The 19716-nt window shown below is 36.6% G+C and overlaps 1 protein-coding gene across 1 annotated transcript; it reads right to left on the minus strand.

Moving 5' to 3' along the window:
- Positions 1 to 6: 6 nt before the first annotated feature.
- Positions 7 to 7010, minus strand: LOC126976045 (gastrula zinc finger protein xFG20-1-like). The gene is made up of 7 exons (XM_050824188.1): positions 6670 to 7010; positions 5157 to 5717; positions 3435 to 3600; positions 2140 to 2311; positions 1552 to 1685; positions 1210 to 1326; positions 7 to 14 (listed from the first exon to the last, which is right to left on the minus strand). Exons 1-7 carry the CDS (start codon positions 6853 to 6855, stop codon positions 7 to 9), a joined length of 1344 nt encoding a protein of 447 aa, XP_050680145.1. The 5' UTR covers positions 6856 to 7010.
- Positions 7011 to 19716: the final 12706 nt, after the last annotated feature.

Consider the following 19716-nt stretch of genomic DNA (forward strand, 5'->3'; position numbering starts at 1 on the left):
TATCCTTTAGCCAACTGATACCAATATTATAACTGTGGTAAGGTATTTTCAGTTTATGTATGTTTTTATTATTATTGTTCTTGAAAAATACTTAAACTTCTGAGAAAAGTATAAAGTTTATTTAGCATTGAAATGACTGTAACCCTGATATACTATATACCCATAACAGTGTAACCTCCTATAGTTATACTTCTTTTTAACACTTTATTGTAATGTTAAACTTTCTGTGCTCATAACTTCCAAATTAACAAACAATATAAAAATGCCTGTGATTGCTCAAAAATTTCAAGGCAAGTCATAGCTAATCTAATGTAATGAATTTAAAATAGTCTTACATAATATTAGAATTATTCAATAAGCTTTTCTTTAATGTAAGCTTTAATCTTAAAGCTTAATACAAAATCAAATACTTAAATTTGATGTAGATATATAATCCAATCTTTTTCCATGATAAACTTAAATTTTTACTAAAATCTAAGGCAAAGTTCTCTCGATAAATATAATACAAGAAATATCAAAATGTATTTAATAATAAAATTACAGAAAAGAAGATGTTTTATGTTAAATATTTTCAAGATTACAATTATTTGCTGCTCTGTTTGGCTTGCAACTCCAACGTTTTTTCCTGTATGGCTACACTCAGCTTTTGAATGGGAACAGTTTCAGTCTTCCAATAAACATTCTTATGTTTACTTTGCCTTTGACGATGTCTATGGTTTTTTAGATGTACCTGTTGAATACATAATAAAAAATGAAGTATTACATAAATATATAAATTAAATGTGTTCTTTGCTTCTTTTTTTATAAAGCCAAGTCCATAATATATTTCTCTACAGTAAGCGACCATAAAATACCTCCTACCTGCTGAACTTAAGTTCTAGTAACTAACTAACTAACTAATTAAATTAGTAAATATAACAAGTAGGTAGTGCAGTAACATTTAATCTCACAGATGGTTTTTGCTGTAGAGAACCCATTAGTTTTTTGGCAAAATTGCCTGATATTGCCTTTTTTTTTGGTTTGCTTATATCTTGAGTTTTAATGTAATTTCAATGGCTTTCCATACCATTCTTGAGAGAAGCTTATGAAATGACATCTTTTAGGAAATTATGATGTGTCATCATTTCAGTATGATGAATCACATGTATCAGATGTACCCATCTAATGTATTGTATAAATATAACTTACTCTTTTAATATGAGAGTTGACCATAGAGTTGAGGTGAAAAAGAGCAGGACACAAGGGACAGCGTCGCGTCGGCGCAGTGTGTGCGCACAACGCGTGTTGATTGCGCCGGTTCAACGATATGAAAGCTCGACCACAAATCTATGAAACAAAAGTATTGTAGATAACCATAGGATTATTAATTAAATCACAAACTTAATTAAATTGTGAATATAATATAAAAAAAGTCTTTGATATAATTTGGTTGGAGTCTTTATTTCTGAAGGTGCACGTTGAATAAAAGAATTATAAATTTTATCCTCTTTATGCAAAAATATTCTAACAGTCCCCCATTTTAAATTCAATTAAAAATATGACATACATTACATGGATATGGTCTTTCATTGGTGTGCAGTCGGCTGTGCCATAACAGGGTTCTTTCATCAACAAAACTATTATCACACTTTGTACAAACAAACTTTTTTCTTCTACCGTCTTTCTTTTGTTTTAATAATGACAACCTGAAAATAAAATCAATTTAATGAAATAGGGATAAATTATGTATTTCTTATTTTCTTATGAATAGTTTACACTGCTTTATTATAATAATTAAAATATAATGCTGAAAAATTGTACTTTTTCCACTATAATTAAGTAAATCGAATCTGAGCACTAGAGAAATAACAAGTGACATCCAAAAATTACGTCACACGTTAAGAGGGTGGGAAGGGGTCGCTGAAGTATGACAAGTGGCTGGGAGAGGACCCAAATTTCGTGACATGACATTTTTTCAAAATATAATATTTTTAATCTAAGTATATCAACACTAAATTTAAACTACATATCTACTAAACTTGCAAATAATATAATAATGTTTTTATTTTTTTTATGTTTTGTTAATTTTCATTCTTTTGTTTGATTTTATTGTAAAAATATTTTAAAATTCGTGTAACTGATGCTTCCTTAAAAACTCACTTTTCATCCATCACTTCATGTTTCTTGATATGTGCCTCAAAATTTGCCTCCGCCATATACATTCTGCCGCAATAGAAGCAAGTGAACTTGTTTACGTGTTTCTTATTGTAATGCTCCTGTAAATGCTCATCACTTTCTACCACTATACCACACACTTCACATATGTAGGTACCTGGTAACAAGAAATATCAATGACATTCTATACATATATACAGACATATCATTTGCAGTCTGATAGCGGAACACAAAAAGTGTGCTTAAAGACAGTGTAAGTTTACCATTGGGAGGCTCCTTTGCACAGGATACTGGCTAGATAATGGGTACCACAACCTGTGCCTGTCTATTTCTACCCTGAAGCAGTAATGTGTTAACATTATTGTGTTTCGGTCTGTTAATGGCGCCGTAGAAATGACTGGGCAAATGAGAATTAACATCTTGTCTCAAGGTGAGGAGTGCAATTGTAGTGCCGCTCAAAATTTTTGAGGCATTACAAGAATCATGAGCGGCACTGCATTGCAATGGGCAGGGCGTATCTATTACCATCAGCAAAAAAAGCATTTGACAGTGACAGTTGAGACACGACTAAGGATTTCCAAATCAAACCTGATCTGAATGTTTAACATTGCTGCTTATAGACCAAGAATATTTAAACAACTGGAGTAAATGTGGCAATGTAATAATAGATATCTATTATAATTAATAATAGATGCTATATAGCAGGCGAAGCTTATCATGGTGTAATTTGTGTCATTTTTTTGTTTTTGTTCCATATTTTAGCTATGTTTGTATACATGATTTGTCTATGTGTATAGAATGTCATTAGAATTATTTAAAGGAGTAACCTGTACACTTGCCATTCAATGCTCTGTGAATGGCTTGGTGTTGCGTTTGCTTTGAAATGTCGCTTCATTGTCAGTCTTCAACCACAATTATCACAGTGTGCCATGATCACTCCACAAACTTGGATATTATTCTCATCATAGGATTTTTATGACAATAAGGGACGAGACGAGCTGATGGAAATTGATACGCCCTTTTCATTACAATGCAGTATTAGCTGAGGATTATTGGAAAACCCAAAAGTTCTGACTCTCATCACTTTGAGACGTAAGATGTTAAGTCTCATTTATCTAGTAATTTCACCAGCTATGGCATCCTTCGGACCAAACACAATGCTAACACATAACTGCTTCACGGCAGAAAAAGGTGTGTGGTACCCAAAAATCTAGCCGGCATCTTGTGCAAAAAAGCCTCCCACTGGCTCTATATTAAAAGTACAACTTATGTATATGTACCATCGGCATTAGCAAGTTCTTCAACATGAGTGTGCCACTTCAGGTGGTTCAACATTGCATCCCGTCGCTTGAAAACCATGTGACATTTATCACAGGAGTACACTTCACCATGGGTCTGCAAATGGCTCTCATATTCCTCCTCATTGTCAACAATAATTTTGCAAATCTGTAATCATTGGAAACAGTAGTATTTCGATTTAAATTTGTAACCAAAAATTTATGGACGATGCGGGACTCGAACCCGCGATCTCTCAGGTACGAGCACTCTTTCCAACTGAGCCAACCGTTCTAGTGACGTATGTTCGCGTGTACGTTCGTAAATCATCTACAGGATCTACTTTACAGTTGATAATGGATGAAGCTACAACCTGACAGTTGAACAAGATATAACAACATTTACGACCCATGCTTATTCGAACGGTTGCCTCCGTTGGAAAGAGCGCGGACGGAACCCGAGAGGTTGCTAATATTGGTTACAAATTAAATTTTTATAATTAATCCCAAGTGAGGGTTATCACTTAAAACAAATTGTGTAGTATTTCGTACCACGTTATTGAAGTTATACTTCTTTTGGCGCATTAGAAAAAAAAAATACATTAATTTGAATTTTTACGATGCGCGCGCACACCGTCACGCAAATTCGACACCCTGACGTTAGCTGACTAGACCATTTCTATAATACTTCAGCTACCAAGCCTCTAGTAACTCGTGTCTACTAAACCACAACCAATGGACGAGAGTTAAATAAATTTTAATATATAAATTCACTTTATACATATACAACTTTTAAAATAAAAATAAATAAGCTCTCCAATTGTATAAAAGAAATTTAAAGATATTTAATTACAAGTTATTCAACTTAATTATGTGGTATCATAATATTTTCATAACCATACAATATTGTTTGTTCTACAAACGTAAAATAGCATGAGGACTAATTTTTAAAGAGGGGGCAAATGTTGATGATGAGAAGTGGTGAGGCATCCGCCCGTGGACGGGCAATAAAGTTGGCAGAATGTACATACGGGTCCAAAGGGTGTGGAATACAAATATTGAAAATCAACTTTGTTTTTTGGAAGAGGAATACAAACAAGCGATCCATGTATGGCGTAGGTGAACACCGCGAACCATTTTTTTAAATAACGATAAGCAAAGAGACGAGCATGTTGTTCATTACAATGCAGTTCCGCTCAAGATTTTTGAAACCGAAATATTCTGAGCGGCACTACAATTGCGCTCGTCACCTTGAGACATAAGATGTTAAGTCTCATTTGTCCAGTAATTCCACTAGCTACGGCCCCCTTTAGACCGAAACACAATACACATTACTGCTTCACAACAGAAAAAGGCACCGCTGTGGTATCCATAATTAGGCCAGCATCTTGTGCAAAGGAGCCTCCCAATAATCACAAGATTGTCGACCTTATATTATAGGGTTGAATAAACCTATTTATTATGAATTCAAAAACTGGAAACACATTATGTGGGTCAGTCTGTCTGTCAAAACCATTTATCTTCGGAAGTGTGGAGGTATTGAGTTTAAATCAATACAATATACTCCAGTCTGCAGTCTCTTGGAGATATGAAACCTCAAACTTACGGGTGTTTATGCCCAAAAAAAAAACAAATATTTCAACACTCTTAAGGGACCTAAAACTTTAACTAGTTAGTCTGAGTGTGTCATATGCATACAAAACACATTTTTTAGAATTCTGCACTCACCTTACAGATAACAGCATTTAAGCCATGCTTAACTTTCATGTGATATTTAAGTTTTCCTAAAAACCTATATTTTACAGAACATTGTGTACATGACTTGTACACCATTGGTTTCCGTTTTGCCCTTTTTTTACGAACACAGTCTGTACCTGAAAATCCATTTATCTCTGTCCTATTTAACGATTTAAGTTGACCGTTCTGTGATTTGAAAAATGAAGGGACAGCATTATCATTCATTACAAGTACAATCTCATCTTCACCCTTTTCATTTACGCAGTAATTATTTCTGTCTTCAACATCTTGTGGTTGTTCTTGCAAGATGTCAGTAAAATTAGGGTCTTCAAGCATATAGTCAAAATATTGTGTTGAGGCATTGAATTTTGTTAACTTAATTCCCAACGGTCCACCCCTACTGTATTTAATATCTTGAAGACAATTTTGTAGTTTGTCCAAATAAAAATGTAGTATCTCTTGACTTCTCTGTATCATAGTGTTAAATTTAAATGACAAAACAGCCAGCTTAAAACATTTTTCACAAATTTTATTGTTCTCACAATGGGATAGCTGAAAATTTTAATAAACATATAACTACGAGGAAGTTTAAGGAGTTTAATTTGACTAAGGAGCTTTCTTCCACATACTACAAAGCTGTGGAATGAGCTTCCTTGTGTGGTGTTTCCGGGACGATATGACATGGATACCTTCAAAAAAAGTGCGTACACCTTCCTTAAAGGCCGGCAACGCTCCTGTGATTTGTCTGGTGTTGCAAGAGATTGTGGGTGGCGGTGATCACTTAACAACAGGTGACCCGAACGCTTGTTTGTCCTCCTATTCCATAAAAAAAAAACTACTATCTCCAGAAAGTGTAGTTAGATGGAATAAACAGTGCAAGCTCTCTAGAAACACCAGTAAAATCACAAGAGTCTTAGCACCTTTTAGAAGTACCTATTGCAAAAAAAAAAATTTGGTAAAGGTTACATAAATGATTTTCTTAATGATACCACAGACTGGGAATGGAGCAAACACCCTCAGGCCACTTAATTATAACTTTTATTGTATGACACTGCACATTTTATATTGTATCTAAATTAAGAAAAAAAATCCACGGAGTTTCTTGTGTCTGTTCTTCTCAGGTCTGAGTCATACTATTTAGAACGGGTGATAGTTCAATAAGTGATTTTAAGTCCGATATTGAGTAGTAGGTAGGCAAGTAGGCATGTAGAAGTGGTGAGTGCCTTATTTATTCAGGAGAATGTTTTTATGATTATGGTTAAATTGTGTATTTATTATCAATAGTCATCCTGGTTCCACAATCTATATCTTATAGATTTTAATCATTAAAAGAAGAGTAAAAGCAACAAAAATGATCATTTGTGTACTTGCCTGAAAAAAAAATCAACAAACTAAGACTGAAGTATCTATCGTCCACCTCATTACTCTTAGATAATAAATATTACTATGCACATTACTTTTATAGTTAAAATATTAAAGCAGGTGATAATTTAATGTTGCTTACATTCACATTGCCAACTCTCTCTAGTAGATATGCTACTGAGTATTTTTGGTCAGCTCCTCCAATAATTGTAAACAAATCTTCACAAGCTCCGTCTATCGAAAACAAACACACAAAACATACTTGCTGTTCAAAAGTTCCATTAACTAAGTGTTGTATAACATTATTTATATTTACGAAACGTGACATGATAAGGTTTTTATTTTACATAAATTTAAAACAACTAACAATTAGTGTAAACTCTAGTGTGAGCGACACTACAGTTACCTACTGTAACAGGTTTTACTTAAATTATTATTAAATCATATATTTTGAAGTGATTGATTTAGTAGTGTTGAAGTGATTGATTATTAGTGAATTCATTCAAGATTGGTTTATACTTTGCGCCAAATCTATTTATTGCGACAGCCGACAAAAACCCGAATGAACGTGGCTATTTTTTGTAACATTTACCAAAGTAAAAGTATAGTTACTTCAGAACGCTACGGTCAGGGGTGGGACAGTCGCCATAAAGTGACGTTTTCACAAAACTAGTGCCATCTGTAAGTTGGCCCCAAAATTAAAGCATTGTCAGCTGTCACTCGCTTTGAAACCTGCCCACTGGTCATAAAATGGCGGCTACTTCTAGCGTTTGCATTTTGCGCATGTATGTAGCTCTCGTGTTCCATTTTGCATATTTTTGGTATTGAAATCGAAGTGTAAGTGCGTTGAGTCGAGCCTTGTGGTTACGAATTCACTCCAAAAATCTCCTTATTCTGTGAATTTCTACTTTTTGTGAGACACTTTTGTTTGTGGAATTTATGAACTTTGGTGTAATGCCGAGACGTTGTGCTTTCGGTTGTGCGCTCTGTGGTAAGGAAATTATTCTCTTAAATCTTAACAGTATAGTTTATTGACTAATCTAGTGAAAAATAAAGTATCATATAAGGTTGGTTATACTCTCAGGTTCTACTACCGGTCCGTGGTTAAAACTATTATAAATATACCGGTTTTCTTTATCTTGCCCCAAAGATTAAACTCCAATCCCTCAAATCACCTTATGTCAGACTTCAGACTCCCCCTGACTTATATGGTTTAACACACTTAAAATAATAATTGACAGCTGTGCTGGCTTCTGACACCGTTTTTATCTAAATAAAGTCAATATATGAGTCCAAAATCTAATACTAGCCCAATGGTCATAGCACTAGGTTATCACAATTTGTCTGATGGCTTTAATAGTCTATCAATTTATTTAATAATATTATTTATTATTTTCAGAGATTCCAATGCATCATTTCCCAGATGCTGTCAAATTTCCTGAGCAGTTTAAAACTTGGGTCAGTCTTGTTGGTGGAAACCCTGAAACATCTGGTTTTGAATATTATAAGAAGAAGAGAATTTGTGATATATACACTTTTCTGACAGACACAGAAATCGTAATCAACGGCTAAGCACATTGGCAGTTCCGAAGCTTCATCTGCCTGGTAAGTCCCCTAATTTAACACATATTGAGTTAATATTCGATTCTATTCCTTATTCTGTCAGATTTAGTCACACCACTAAGAATCTTTGTTGAATTGATGGTTTTTTTGAAGGTATATTGTATCATTCTGGAAACACCTGATTTTCTTACATAGTTGTGATTACAAAATTCAATGGTTGCATTTCTAGCTGAAACTGGTTCATTATCAGTATAAATCATTAAATTGATAAAACATAATCTTTACATATTCACATTAATTTTCAGGTCAAGTTCAGAGTCAAGTAATCTTAGGACTAGCTTCATCCACACAACATTTACTGCCTACAATAATACAGCAAGACTGTTCAGGTAAATAATTTTTAAAACTTATTTACTTAGTTACTTTATTTACTTAGATTTTTGTAATGGCCCATCATTTATTTTGTAGTATGTGAGTCAGCAAAGTTAGGGAGTGGCACACCTGATGATGGCGGGCTTTGATGTAATATTACAACACACTTATGAAATTAAACATAATAACAAATTAGAAAGGTCTTTATTAAACAAACATTAACCATAAATATGACAGTAATTTTATAACAGCAGATTAATGCATGACATGACTATATAGCCAAATGTCTTTTTTGATGAAGGCTGCATTGGTACCTGATAGGATTGAGAACAGCTAATGTCCGTGTGGGAATTAAATTTTGAATATATTTTTATTCATTACTAGCTGACCCGACTTCCACAATAATTTCAAGACCAAAATTAGCCAATCGATCCAGCCATTCTGGAGTTTTAGCAAGACTAACGAACAGCAATTCATTTATATATATACTTTAAGACTGAATCTACTATACAATTAGTAAATGAAACATTCTTTCACAGATCTAATGGCTCTACAGCGCACAAAGATCAAGCATCTTCAAGCAGAAATATCGTGCTTGAGAAAAAAAGGACAATATTTCTAAGCAATGATAAAAGGTGCTGAAGATTTGTCCAGCAGCAATGTGTTTCAACATTTTGTTATGAAATTTAAGAAACCAGCTCAATTATTTTTAAGTATGCATTTGCAAGCATCAAAAACCCAAATATGATAGAAATAACAATAATTATATAAAAGCAAAAGAATACAATAATAAAAAATGGTTATGTTATGCAAATCAAGAATTAGAAAATTGCTTCTATGACATTCAAAATATAATAACTGGGTTCTTAAAAACAGATATACCCAAAAAATATATAAAAAAGCATATTATGTTAATAGCAGATGTGATGGTAGATTATCCTTTTAAATGCACCACACATAAACAAAAGTTAAAACAATATTTTAATAACACAACTATAAATGTTATTTTGTACAGTTGGTGCAGATTTATCAATCGAATTTTGTCCGGAAAATTAACATATGTGGGTGAAGATGAAACAAAAACAGCTGCCCACCAATATTATGATAAACATAAACATTATAAAAATAAAAAATAATATGCAAACATTGCGTTTTATTTCTCCCACCCAATTACCTCAATTACTCATACCAACACTGCTAAATCCTATCCTTTATGTTCTATGTTGTGGCAAAATTAAATAACTAACTCTACGTGCAATTTCAACATGGTAAAAAATTGCAATACCTACATTTAAAAGTAGAGTTAGTTATTTGCGTCACAACATTAAAAATTAATTTTATAATTTCGAGCTTATATATAGTTATTTTCGGGGCCAATCTTCAGATGGCGCTAGTCTTCAAATAGACAGCTCATAATGCGTAGAGAGAGCTCAAGAAAGTTAGCCCCCCAGATTTTTTTTTTTATTACATCGTTAGTTCGCCATTTGTTCTTGATTGTTCTCTATAAACATTTGTTTGTTCTCGATTTATTTATTTAAAAAAAATTGCAACTCATTAAAATTGGTTAGGTTAGGTTATGTTAGAACAGTTAAAACAAGGAAATTTGCCAGAACCAAATAGTAGGCGTTTCCCCCCATTAACAGGGGGCGGGGGCTAACTAAATGGTATGTTTTTATTTAATTGTTTTTAAATAAACAACAAAAGAACAAACAATTATTTATAGCGAACAATTAAGAACAAACTACGAACTAACGATATGCGATATTGAAAATTCAAAAATAGAAAAAAATTTTTTTTTGGGGGGCTAAGTTTGATGAGGCATCATATTTTGACATCAAAGTGTAACTAAATGTACCTACTCTGTGATCAAACAAGTTCAGTCTGAAGTCTCAGAGCAAAATTATTATGTATTATCAAGCTTAGAATTCGCAATACTCAAAAAAACCTGCCACTTATAAATTATCCAAATTAAATTCATAGAAACTTTCGATTCATAACGCGTCTCTTCAATTCCACTCGAGATTGGCGAAATAATTTGCGCCCGAATGGTGCAGCCACACGCCATATCACAAAAATTTAATTGAATTGAATAATTATTAAATATATTATTATACTCTTTATTGAAGCTCAGAATATTGACACTATAGAAGTCATAGACCAAGTATAGTAACTAGAATAATTGATAGCTTCCGTCTGACTCACACGAGAAAAAGAAAAACTTATGCGAGTCTTATGTAAAGAAATGAGAAAGAGTGATTAGATTTTTTGTTTCGCCATGCGTGCCGGTTTTTTCAAGGTCAGCACACCCGGTGTGCTTAACATACTTCACAGCGCTGCATAGATATTTAATTTGCGTCTATAAAAATAGCTATTATCGTTGTGAATCGTGTGAAATATCCACTATTTATTCAACATCAGTGACAATTTTAAGTAGAATCGAAGGAAATATGGTGCGATGTTGTGTTTTACGATGTAAAAGTGATAGTGAAAGTACACTTGTGTTATATTATGTACCTATATATATTATATATGATATTATCTGTCTCATGTTGGCCACGGCAAACCGATGTCGGGTTACTATACTTGGTCTACGATAGAAGTAGTCTCCAGGATTCCAGACAGACAGTTAATAGTTTTGACAGGGGTAGTCTTGTTGTTGTCATATTATTATTATGATTAAAATTACCCCTAACGGAATTAAATCTTACGACACAAAGTCACATGCTGATCCGATTATTGGGAGTGTAAATGAAATACACACAATAACGAAAAGCTGTACTGATAATTATATATTTATTAAAGGACCATAACATAACAAAAGATAAGAAATATTACAAAAGTAATTTCATATAAATCACGATTGCCTATTATCATAATATTATGTGAATATTACAGTCAGAACTCTAACAATGATTAGGGAATATATTTTCTTTTTTATTTCTATTTCTCTCTCTTAAATCTAAAAACTGCATGATGTTATTTATCTTATTCATTGACATACAGCTATAAACAACGAGTTTTACAATCGCTCATTAAAAGCTCATCAAAAATGTCCGAGCAGCGTTGTGTATACGTATACATAAATTTATACAGATAACAATAAAACATTCATTAAAATTAACACTTTACTTGGTGGCAGTAATGTTGAAAGTTTGTTGTAAGACTAGACCCTTAGAAGCAGCTCATTGTTATGAAGCGATATAGTACATATTTCGTCGGCGATGTATTTAGTTTTAGCAATTGAAATGTAATTATTTAGCACAACGATTAAAATAGTCATGTTATTAACATAACTTTGTTAACTTTAAGGGGCATTAACCTGAAATACGACACTACATCCACTTTAAGTTTGGATATGCTGTTATTTGGACAGATTTTCAATGAATACTTTGTCGTTGAGTGGCGTTGTTTTCCACGCCAAGTGCTGTCAAAAGAACGAAAACTCTGCCTAATAGACGCGTAGGCAGAGTTTAATTGAAGACAATTTAACTAGTGCTAACAGACTAATAAATTCGCAAGTTAGATCATAGCAGCGTTGGAGTATTGTGTAGTCAGGTGGACTGATTCGGCGGAACGTCGAGGGTTCTATCCACGGTGCCATTTCGACATCATTTTTTTTCTATGCTTTTTTTTGATTATTCTTATTTCAAGTATTTTAATTATTATTATTTATTTTATTATTCTTTAATTAACCGCGTGGTACAGTAGATTTTTAAATTTTACACACCATGGAGACTAATAACATTACTCTGAGAAAAAGAAAACACAAATTTCACACTTCATTTTGTCTAGAACAAGACGAGTCAATGGACTCATTATGTTCGGAGACAGCAAGAAGCCTGCCAGACTTGTCTACAATAGTTACACAAGAATAAATTATTGATTTAAAAGAAGAAATCACAAGTCTTAACATGCAGCTAAATAGTGCACACACAGAGATTTTCACACTATCAGGAGAAATTAATGAATTGAAGAAACTAATAACGGAACAGAGAAATCAAATAGAAGTCCTTAAAAAAGTGTGTTTTAGTCCAAGAAACAATAGCCCTATAAACACTTCTTTAAAAAAAAGGAATAATCCTAGATTATTGGAATTAGCTCAAACCTTACAATTCGATTCGAGTTATGCTGAAACACATCAAGAATCGGAAATTCCCACTAATTAAAGTACTAAGGAGTTCATACAAGAATCGGAGTCATCCTGCATTTGTTTGGAAAAAACTTATGAGAAGACAGCAGTATGTTCAAGTGAGGGATCCGTCCCTACGCCAACTACGAGTACACAGGGAGAAACCTTCAAAATAAGGGAAGAAGAAATAAATCCTTCATCGGTTAGTGACACGGACACCAAACCTGAAAATTCAAAAGAGAATTCAGACAAAATGCGAATTATGATACTTGGCGGACAACAATGTGTAAATTTAGCAAGATCCCTTATCCAATCACGTCAGAATACCAAATACGAAAACTATCAAATATTTTCTTTCGTTAAACCTCATGCAACGTGCGATGAACTAGTTGCGACGTTTAATAATACTGAATTTAATCATAATGATAAAATAATTTTGTGTTTAGGCGAACAGGATAGTAATCCTTACAAAATTATAATGGAACTAAGTTTTTTCTTAAAGCGTCATAGTAAAGCAACAGTTATTGTAACCAGTGAACTGCAAAATTACTACATTAATGAAAGAAAACTGAATAATTTATTGGAATTGACTTGTAAAAATTATAAAAATTGTACATACTTGACTTACGCAAAATCGTACCCTGGCAAGAAACACTTCATTCATGATTTTTGTTATAGAATAAATAAGCTTATCGACTCAATGTATTATAGGCAAAAATATTTAGTACCCGGTAGTAAAATTATCATGGCTCGTAGTGCGAAAGGCAGTTAACATCAAGCTCAAATATCGCAGTCTGCCAAAACTATCACCAATAGTAAAATAATAAAAGGTACTATACCATATTATTTCAAACTAAAAAGTAAAGAACAAAATAAAGATCTCAAAAGCGATTCATTTTTTCGAATCCAAATTTTATCTTAATATAATGCATCAGAATATAGCAAGCATTTTAAGTAAAAAAGATCTACTAAACATAGCTCTAACTAAACTTTTTGAAAATGGAAAAGTAGTAGATGTTATATGTCTATCAGAAACATTCGTGAATGCAGAAAACAGATCTAATATTAAGTTGAATGTATATACAATGGTATCTGCTTTTTGTAGACTTAAGCAAAAGCGTGGTGGGGTCTGCATTCTAGTCAGAGACTATATTGAGGCTGTAAAATTTGATGTCATGGATGAGCTATGTGTAGAATATTCTTTCGAATGTTGTGGTTTAAGAATACCAAAGCACAAATTAATTGTAATATGTCTATACAGGACTCCGAAATCGAACGTTGCTGAATTTTTGAATAAGCTTGATTTACTTTTACACAAATAAAGATATTGGGAGACCAGTAATATTGTGATTGTTGGTGATTTTAATATCGACACTCTAAAAAATACTAAAACGAATCTGGAGTTTACTAATTTATTGCGAAATTATAATTTTTTTAAACATATTAATGAACCTACTCGGCAAAAATCCTGTATTGACCTCTTTGTTAGTAATATAGAAAATGCCACAGGGGAGATTCGTCAGTTAGGCCTGTCGGATCATGACACAGCACAATTCTTAGTAGTACCGACAAAAATAAATAATTCAACACCGTCGTATAAGTTTATTTTCAAAAGAGATTTATGTAATGGAAAAGGGATGGAAAATGTTAAGCAGGATAAAAATAGTTAAAAGAATTTTCTAGTACAATTTAAATTTAAAGATGGAATGGGAGAATCATTTTGAAAATAGAACGGATCCGGGGGTATGTAAGCCGTACTAAGCGTGGTCTACGGCAGTTCTAGTTCTGACTCGAAAGTGTAAAGAAGAAGAAGAAGAAGAAAAGAAGAAGTAGTGAAAAGTGGAAGTGTTCCAAGAAGAAGAAGATAGAAGAGATTTAGTGTTCGGTGCGGTGTGACGCGTTGAATGTACCGCCGCACACAAGAGGAACAGCGGCAGACCGGCGAAGTGCAAGTTCAGAAAAAGTGAACGCAAATAAAGACTCGTTCCTATAAGCGGAGTATTATTTCCAATCCCTGACCCACTCCCGTGTCAATTGGTGTCAGAAGTGGGATTGGAAAAATGCCATTAGTGCCCAGGAACGAGAAGGGAGTGACCACGCGAGCGGGAGCAGCTGCAGCGGCAGAGGATGAGTCAGAAACATCCGGCTCAGGACTCAGTGCGACCGTGTCAGCACCACAGGCTCCTGCCGTAGACATCAGCGCGCTCATGCAGTAGATGTCCGCAATGATGCAAGAGCAAGCGCCGACAGGAGGATCAATCGCGCCAACAGGAGGACCAGGCACGCCGACAGGAGGAGCAAGCGCGCCGACAGGAGGAGCAGCTGCGGGGGTTGCAAGAGGAACAAGCGCGCCGACAGGAGGAGCAAGCGCGCCGACAAGAGGAGCAGTTGCGGGGCTTGAAAGAGGAGCAAGCGCGCCAACAGGAGGAACAAGAACGCCGACAGGACGAGCAGCTGCGAGGCCTGCATAAAAGCCTCTCCAAAGACATTTTATCCGTTGTGCAGAAAAACTCCACCCGTATTGACGCTGTGGAAAAAGCGATCGCCCGGATTGACAGTGTGGAAAAGAAGATGGACAAAGTTGAAGAGAACTTTCAACGGAAGATGGGAGAGATGGAAGTTACCATTAATCAGCTCAGTGGGAGGGTCGTTGTGTCCTTCAGCCAACACAGGAGTTTCCTGCGGAACCACATCGAGCAGAAATTTAAAAGTACCTCCCTACGACGGCAAGTCTTCCTGGGCTGCCTTTAAGCTACAATTGGAGACGGTCAGAAGAGCCTGCGGTTGGAGTGACCAAGAAGCGCACTCTGCCCTCACACTAGCGCTCCATGACGAAGCACTCTCCTTATTGGAAGCACTCGGCGCTAGAAAGGAGGAAGTGACCTACACAGACCTTATTGACGCGTTGGAGGCACGCTATGGTGATAAACACCTCGAACATGTGTACCGGGCGCAACTTAAGGACCGCAGTCAAAGGGCCAGCGAAACTCTACAGCAGTGGTCCGTGGAAGCCGAGAAACTTGTGCGTAAAGCATATCAGTCGTCGCCAGCTGCAATAGAAGAAATGTTGCTCAAAGTTTTCATTGATGGAATACGGGACGCTGAATCTAGAGCAGCCGTACGATTGAGTCATCATACCAGCTTGAAGAAAGCGGTGGCACATGCGTTGGAAGTGGAAGCGGTTCGCCACGATTCTCGGGCGTTGAGACTCCGCAAAATTGTACTAGCAGATTCCAGCCGAAGGCAAGCATATAACCCAGTATGCTATGGTTGTGGGGAGCGAGGACACATTAGGAGCACTTGCCCCAGGCGTGAGAGCATTACGCAATGTAGGAAGGATGCGGCGGTCTCAACAACATCAACTGGAGCAGCAGGAAAACTAGAAAAGGCCAGGGCAGTGGGGTGGGCGCTGGCCGGTAGAAGCAAAGCCCCAAGGATTTTCGTTCAGCAGACATGTGACGGAAACACTTGATAATATATATGATAAATGGAAAATCTTGCCGTTTCACTTTGGATACGGGAGCCTCACGTACAGTCGTTAGCCAAAGAAGACTAGAGAGCATCGGAAGACGACATATGCGAGAAAATGTAAACTTAACACTCACAACAGCTACCGGCCAGTGCATACCAGTCCAGGGAGAGAAGATCGTGGCCATGAAAATCGGGGATACGTTGTACTGGCAAAAAGTGGTAATCGCGGATATCACAGATGACTGCATCATTGGGTTGGATTTTCTTCGAAATCATCAGTGTACCATTGACATGAAACATGGTGTATTGAAGCATGGAGGTGAAGAAATTCCAATAAAAGGCGAAACTGTTGGGAAAGTGTTGTGCTTAAGAGACACTACTTTAAATCCGAGATCGCAGACCCTAGTCCCAGTAGTATTGCCAAGGGATGACAGAGGAAGACCTTGTAAATGCGCTATAATAGAAAGAGAGACATCGGACACGACATGGATCCCAGCCAGGGCTGTTGTGGGTAACTCCCAGATTGCGATGGTTCCCGTGTTTAATCCTCATGAGGACAAGCAAATCATTAGGAAGGCAACAGTGATCGGAGCTTGTGAGGAGATAGCTTGGTTAAGAAAGTGTGAAGAAAGGAGGAAGACATTAGCTGCAAACCAGGATGTTAACATACAGAAACTTCTGGATGGCTGTAAGGACAATCTTACCAAGCTACAGTTAATAAAAGCGAGAAATTTCCTGCTACGCTACGCCGGGATGTTCTCGAAGAACGACGGGGACATCGGAAGAACTGGTTTGGTGAAACACAAGATCGACACAGGAGACACTGTTCCGATACGTGACGTGGTTCTCTACTCTGGATTTGAAAAGTGGCTACTGGCAAGTCGATCTGGACCCTAAAGACAAGGAGAAGACGGCTTTTTCAACCGGAAAAGGGTTATGGCAGTTCAAAACAATGCCCTTCGGATTATGCAACGCCCCAGCTACTTTCGAAAGGTTGATGGAGCATGTGCTGGCAGGTATGTTGGGAGAAACCTGCCTTGTATACTTGGATGACATAATCATTATGGGACGAAGTTTTGAAGATCATCTTAAGAAGCTCGAAAAAGTCTTCGCAAAACTGCAGGGTGCCAACTTGAAGTTGAGTCCAAAGAAATGTTCCTTCTTTCAACATTAGGTGAATTACTTGGGGCACGTTATCTCGGAGCAAGGCGTTGCGACGGATCCTGCCAAGATAAGTGCTGTCAAGGACTGGCCGACGCCGACAGAAAAGACACATGTGAGAGCATTCCTTGAACTATGCTCTTATTATCGACGCTTTGTGAAAGGGTTTTCCGATGCTGCTAAGCCCTTACATCGACTGACTGAGGAGAAAAGAGCATTTTCTTGGAATGAAGACTGCGAACAAGCTTTCTTAGAGTTGAAGAAACGACTATGTGAATCACCTATCCCCGGATATCCTGACACGGAGGGAAGAATCATAGTAGATACTGATGCTAGCAATTCTGGAATTGGTGGAGTGTTATCTCAGAAGAGGGGAGATCAAGAAGTTGTAATTGCATACTTTAGCAAATCTTTATCGAAGCCGGAGAGAAACTACTGTGTAACTCGTAGGGAGTTACTTGCCGTGGTGAAGACATTACAACATTTTAACAGTACGTGTTGGGTCGCAAATTCCTCGGAAGGACTGATCATGCCGCCTTGAAGTGGTTACTAGAATTCAAGAATCCGGAAGGACAAGTGGCCTGATGGATTGAGCAACTTCAAGAGTATGACTTTGAAATCGAACATCGAGGAGGAAAAACTCATGGAAACGCAGATGCTTTATCTAGAAGACCTTGTCCGACGGAATGCAAACATTGCATTTGTCAGGAGGAGAAAGAAAATCCAATAATCCGACTGATCAGAACAGATTCGATCGATGGGAACTGGAGCAACGATGCAATGAGGAGAGCTCAGGAAAATGATAAGGATCTTCAACCACTTTTACATTGGCTAGCAAGTGGATCACTTAAACCAAAATGGTCTGAAGTGGCTAGACACAGTACGGCTACCAAGAGTCTCTGGGCACAATGGAATAGTTTGGTGATGCATGACGGGTTGCTCTGCCGGAAATGGGAAACCCCGCAAGGAAAGGAATGCCATCTGCAACTGGTCGTTCCCAGGGAGAATGTGAACGAGATCCTGAGAGCTTATCACGATGGTTCTTCAGGTGGACATTTGGGAATAAGAAGAACTCTTATAAAAATTAAAGAACGATTTTACTGGTTGCATTGCCGTGATGATGCCGTAGGAAGAGTGGTGCCGTAAATGCAAGAGTTGTGCAGCTGTCAAAGGACCTCAAACCCGGAGCAGAGGAGCTATGAAGTTGTATAATGTTGGGGCTCCGTGGGAGAGAGTAGCTCTGGATATAGCCGGGCCGTTTCCAGTCACCAAAGCTGGAAGCCGTTACATGATGTTGGTGATGGATTATTTCACGAAGTGGCCGGAAGCATTTGCTCTACCGAATCAAGAAGCAGTTACCGTTGCGACGAAGCTGGTGAATGAAGATTTGGTGCAGCCACTGCAGATTTGGTGTGCCTTTGGAGTTGCACAGTGATCAAGGGCGGAACTTCGAGTCACAAGTATTTCAAGAAGTTTCAAGATCTTGGGAATCCATAAGACCAGAACTACGCCATATCATCCACAGTCGGACGGGATGGTGGAGACGTTTATCCAAACATTGGAGCGACATCTGGCAAAAGTAGTGGACAGTCATCAGGATAACTGGGATGAGTACATTCCACTGTTTCTTATGTCGTATAGAAGCGCAATACACGAGACAACAACGGTGACTCCTGCGTACGCCAATTTTGGAAGGGAATTAAATTGCCAGCTGATTTACTCTCAGGCTGTCCACCGGATACTCCGAAAAGTATAACAGAATATGTGGATGAGATACGGAAAAAGATGGTTGACATCTACAAGGAAATTAGAACAACTGGGCTTAAGGCAAGTGAACGGATGATTCCTAGTTTTGAAGAGGGAACCCTGATTTGGTTACACAATCCGGGGGTATATAAGCCGTACTAAGCGTGGTCTACGGCAGTTCTAGTTCTGACTCGAAAGTGTAAAGAAGAAGAAGAAGAAAATTTAATAAAATAAGGTTTAAAATAAAAGAATTTTAACCTGGTTAAAACTATATGTATGAGGGCTGCACTAAAAGTATCGGGAATGGAATATTTCCACCGTTATTGTCATATTAAAATCTTTTTAATTGAAAACTCCTTGCTTTTAAAAATCGAATACCATTTGTTTTTTTTTAAAAGATTCTCGGTCTTGTCTCAAGGTCTTTTCAAACTTGTAGTCGTTGAGAAAATGGAATTGGAATGAAAAACGTTTGAAAATGGAATTATGTTAATACGCAGCGCGGAAATCGAGTAAAATTTGCACCGTCACCCTTTGCTCAGTATGACGCGGACGACTTGATACGAGGCGAATTAATTGAATTGCGGGAGGATGTAGTTTCTCGTTTAGATAGCCAGGCGAATCTAATAATTCATTTACAAACTCAATTTTATGAGACCAAAAGTTATCTGAACAATATAGTTAAGATAATAAGTTCGCTTGAGAAGAAAGTATGTCATTGCGTGGGCAAAACCTACGCCGAGATTTTAT

Source organism: Leptidea sinapis, chromosome 39 (genome assembly GCF_905404315.1).
Source record: "Leptidea sinapis chromosome 39, ilLepSina1.1, whole genome shotgun sequence".
In the NCBI taxonomy this organism is placed as follows: Eukaryota; Metazoa; Arthropoda; class Insecta; order Lepidoptera; family Pieridae; genus Leptidea; species Leptidea sinapis.

Bases quoted from the DNA above. Each gene is read 5' to 3' on its own strand.
- LOC126976045 (XM_050824188.1), bottom strand. From the start codon at position 6,855: ATGTCACGTTTCGTAAATATAAATAATGTTATACAACACTTAGTTAAT. The intron at 2,312-3,434 runs GTACATATACAT...TCTTGTTACCAG, and splicing joins AGAACTTGCTAATGCCGATG to GTACCTACATATGTGAAGTG. The intron at 1,327-1,551 runs GTAATGTATGTC...TTTGTTTCATAG, and splicing joins CAATGAAAGACCATATCCAT to ATTTGTGGTCGAGCTTTCAT.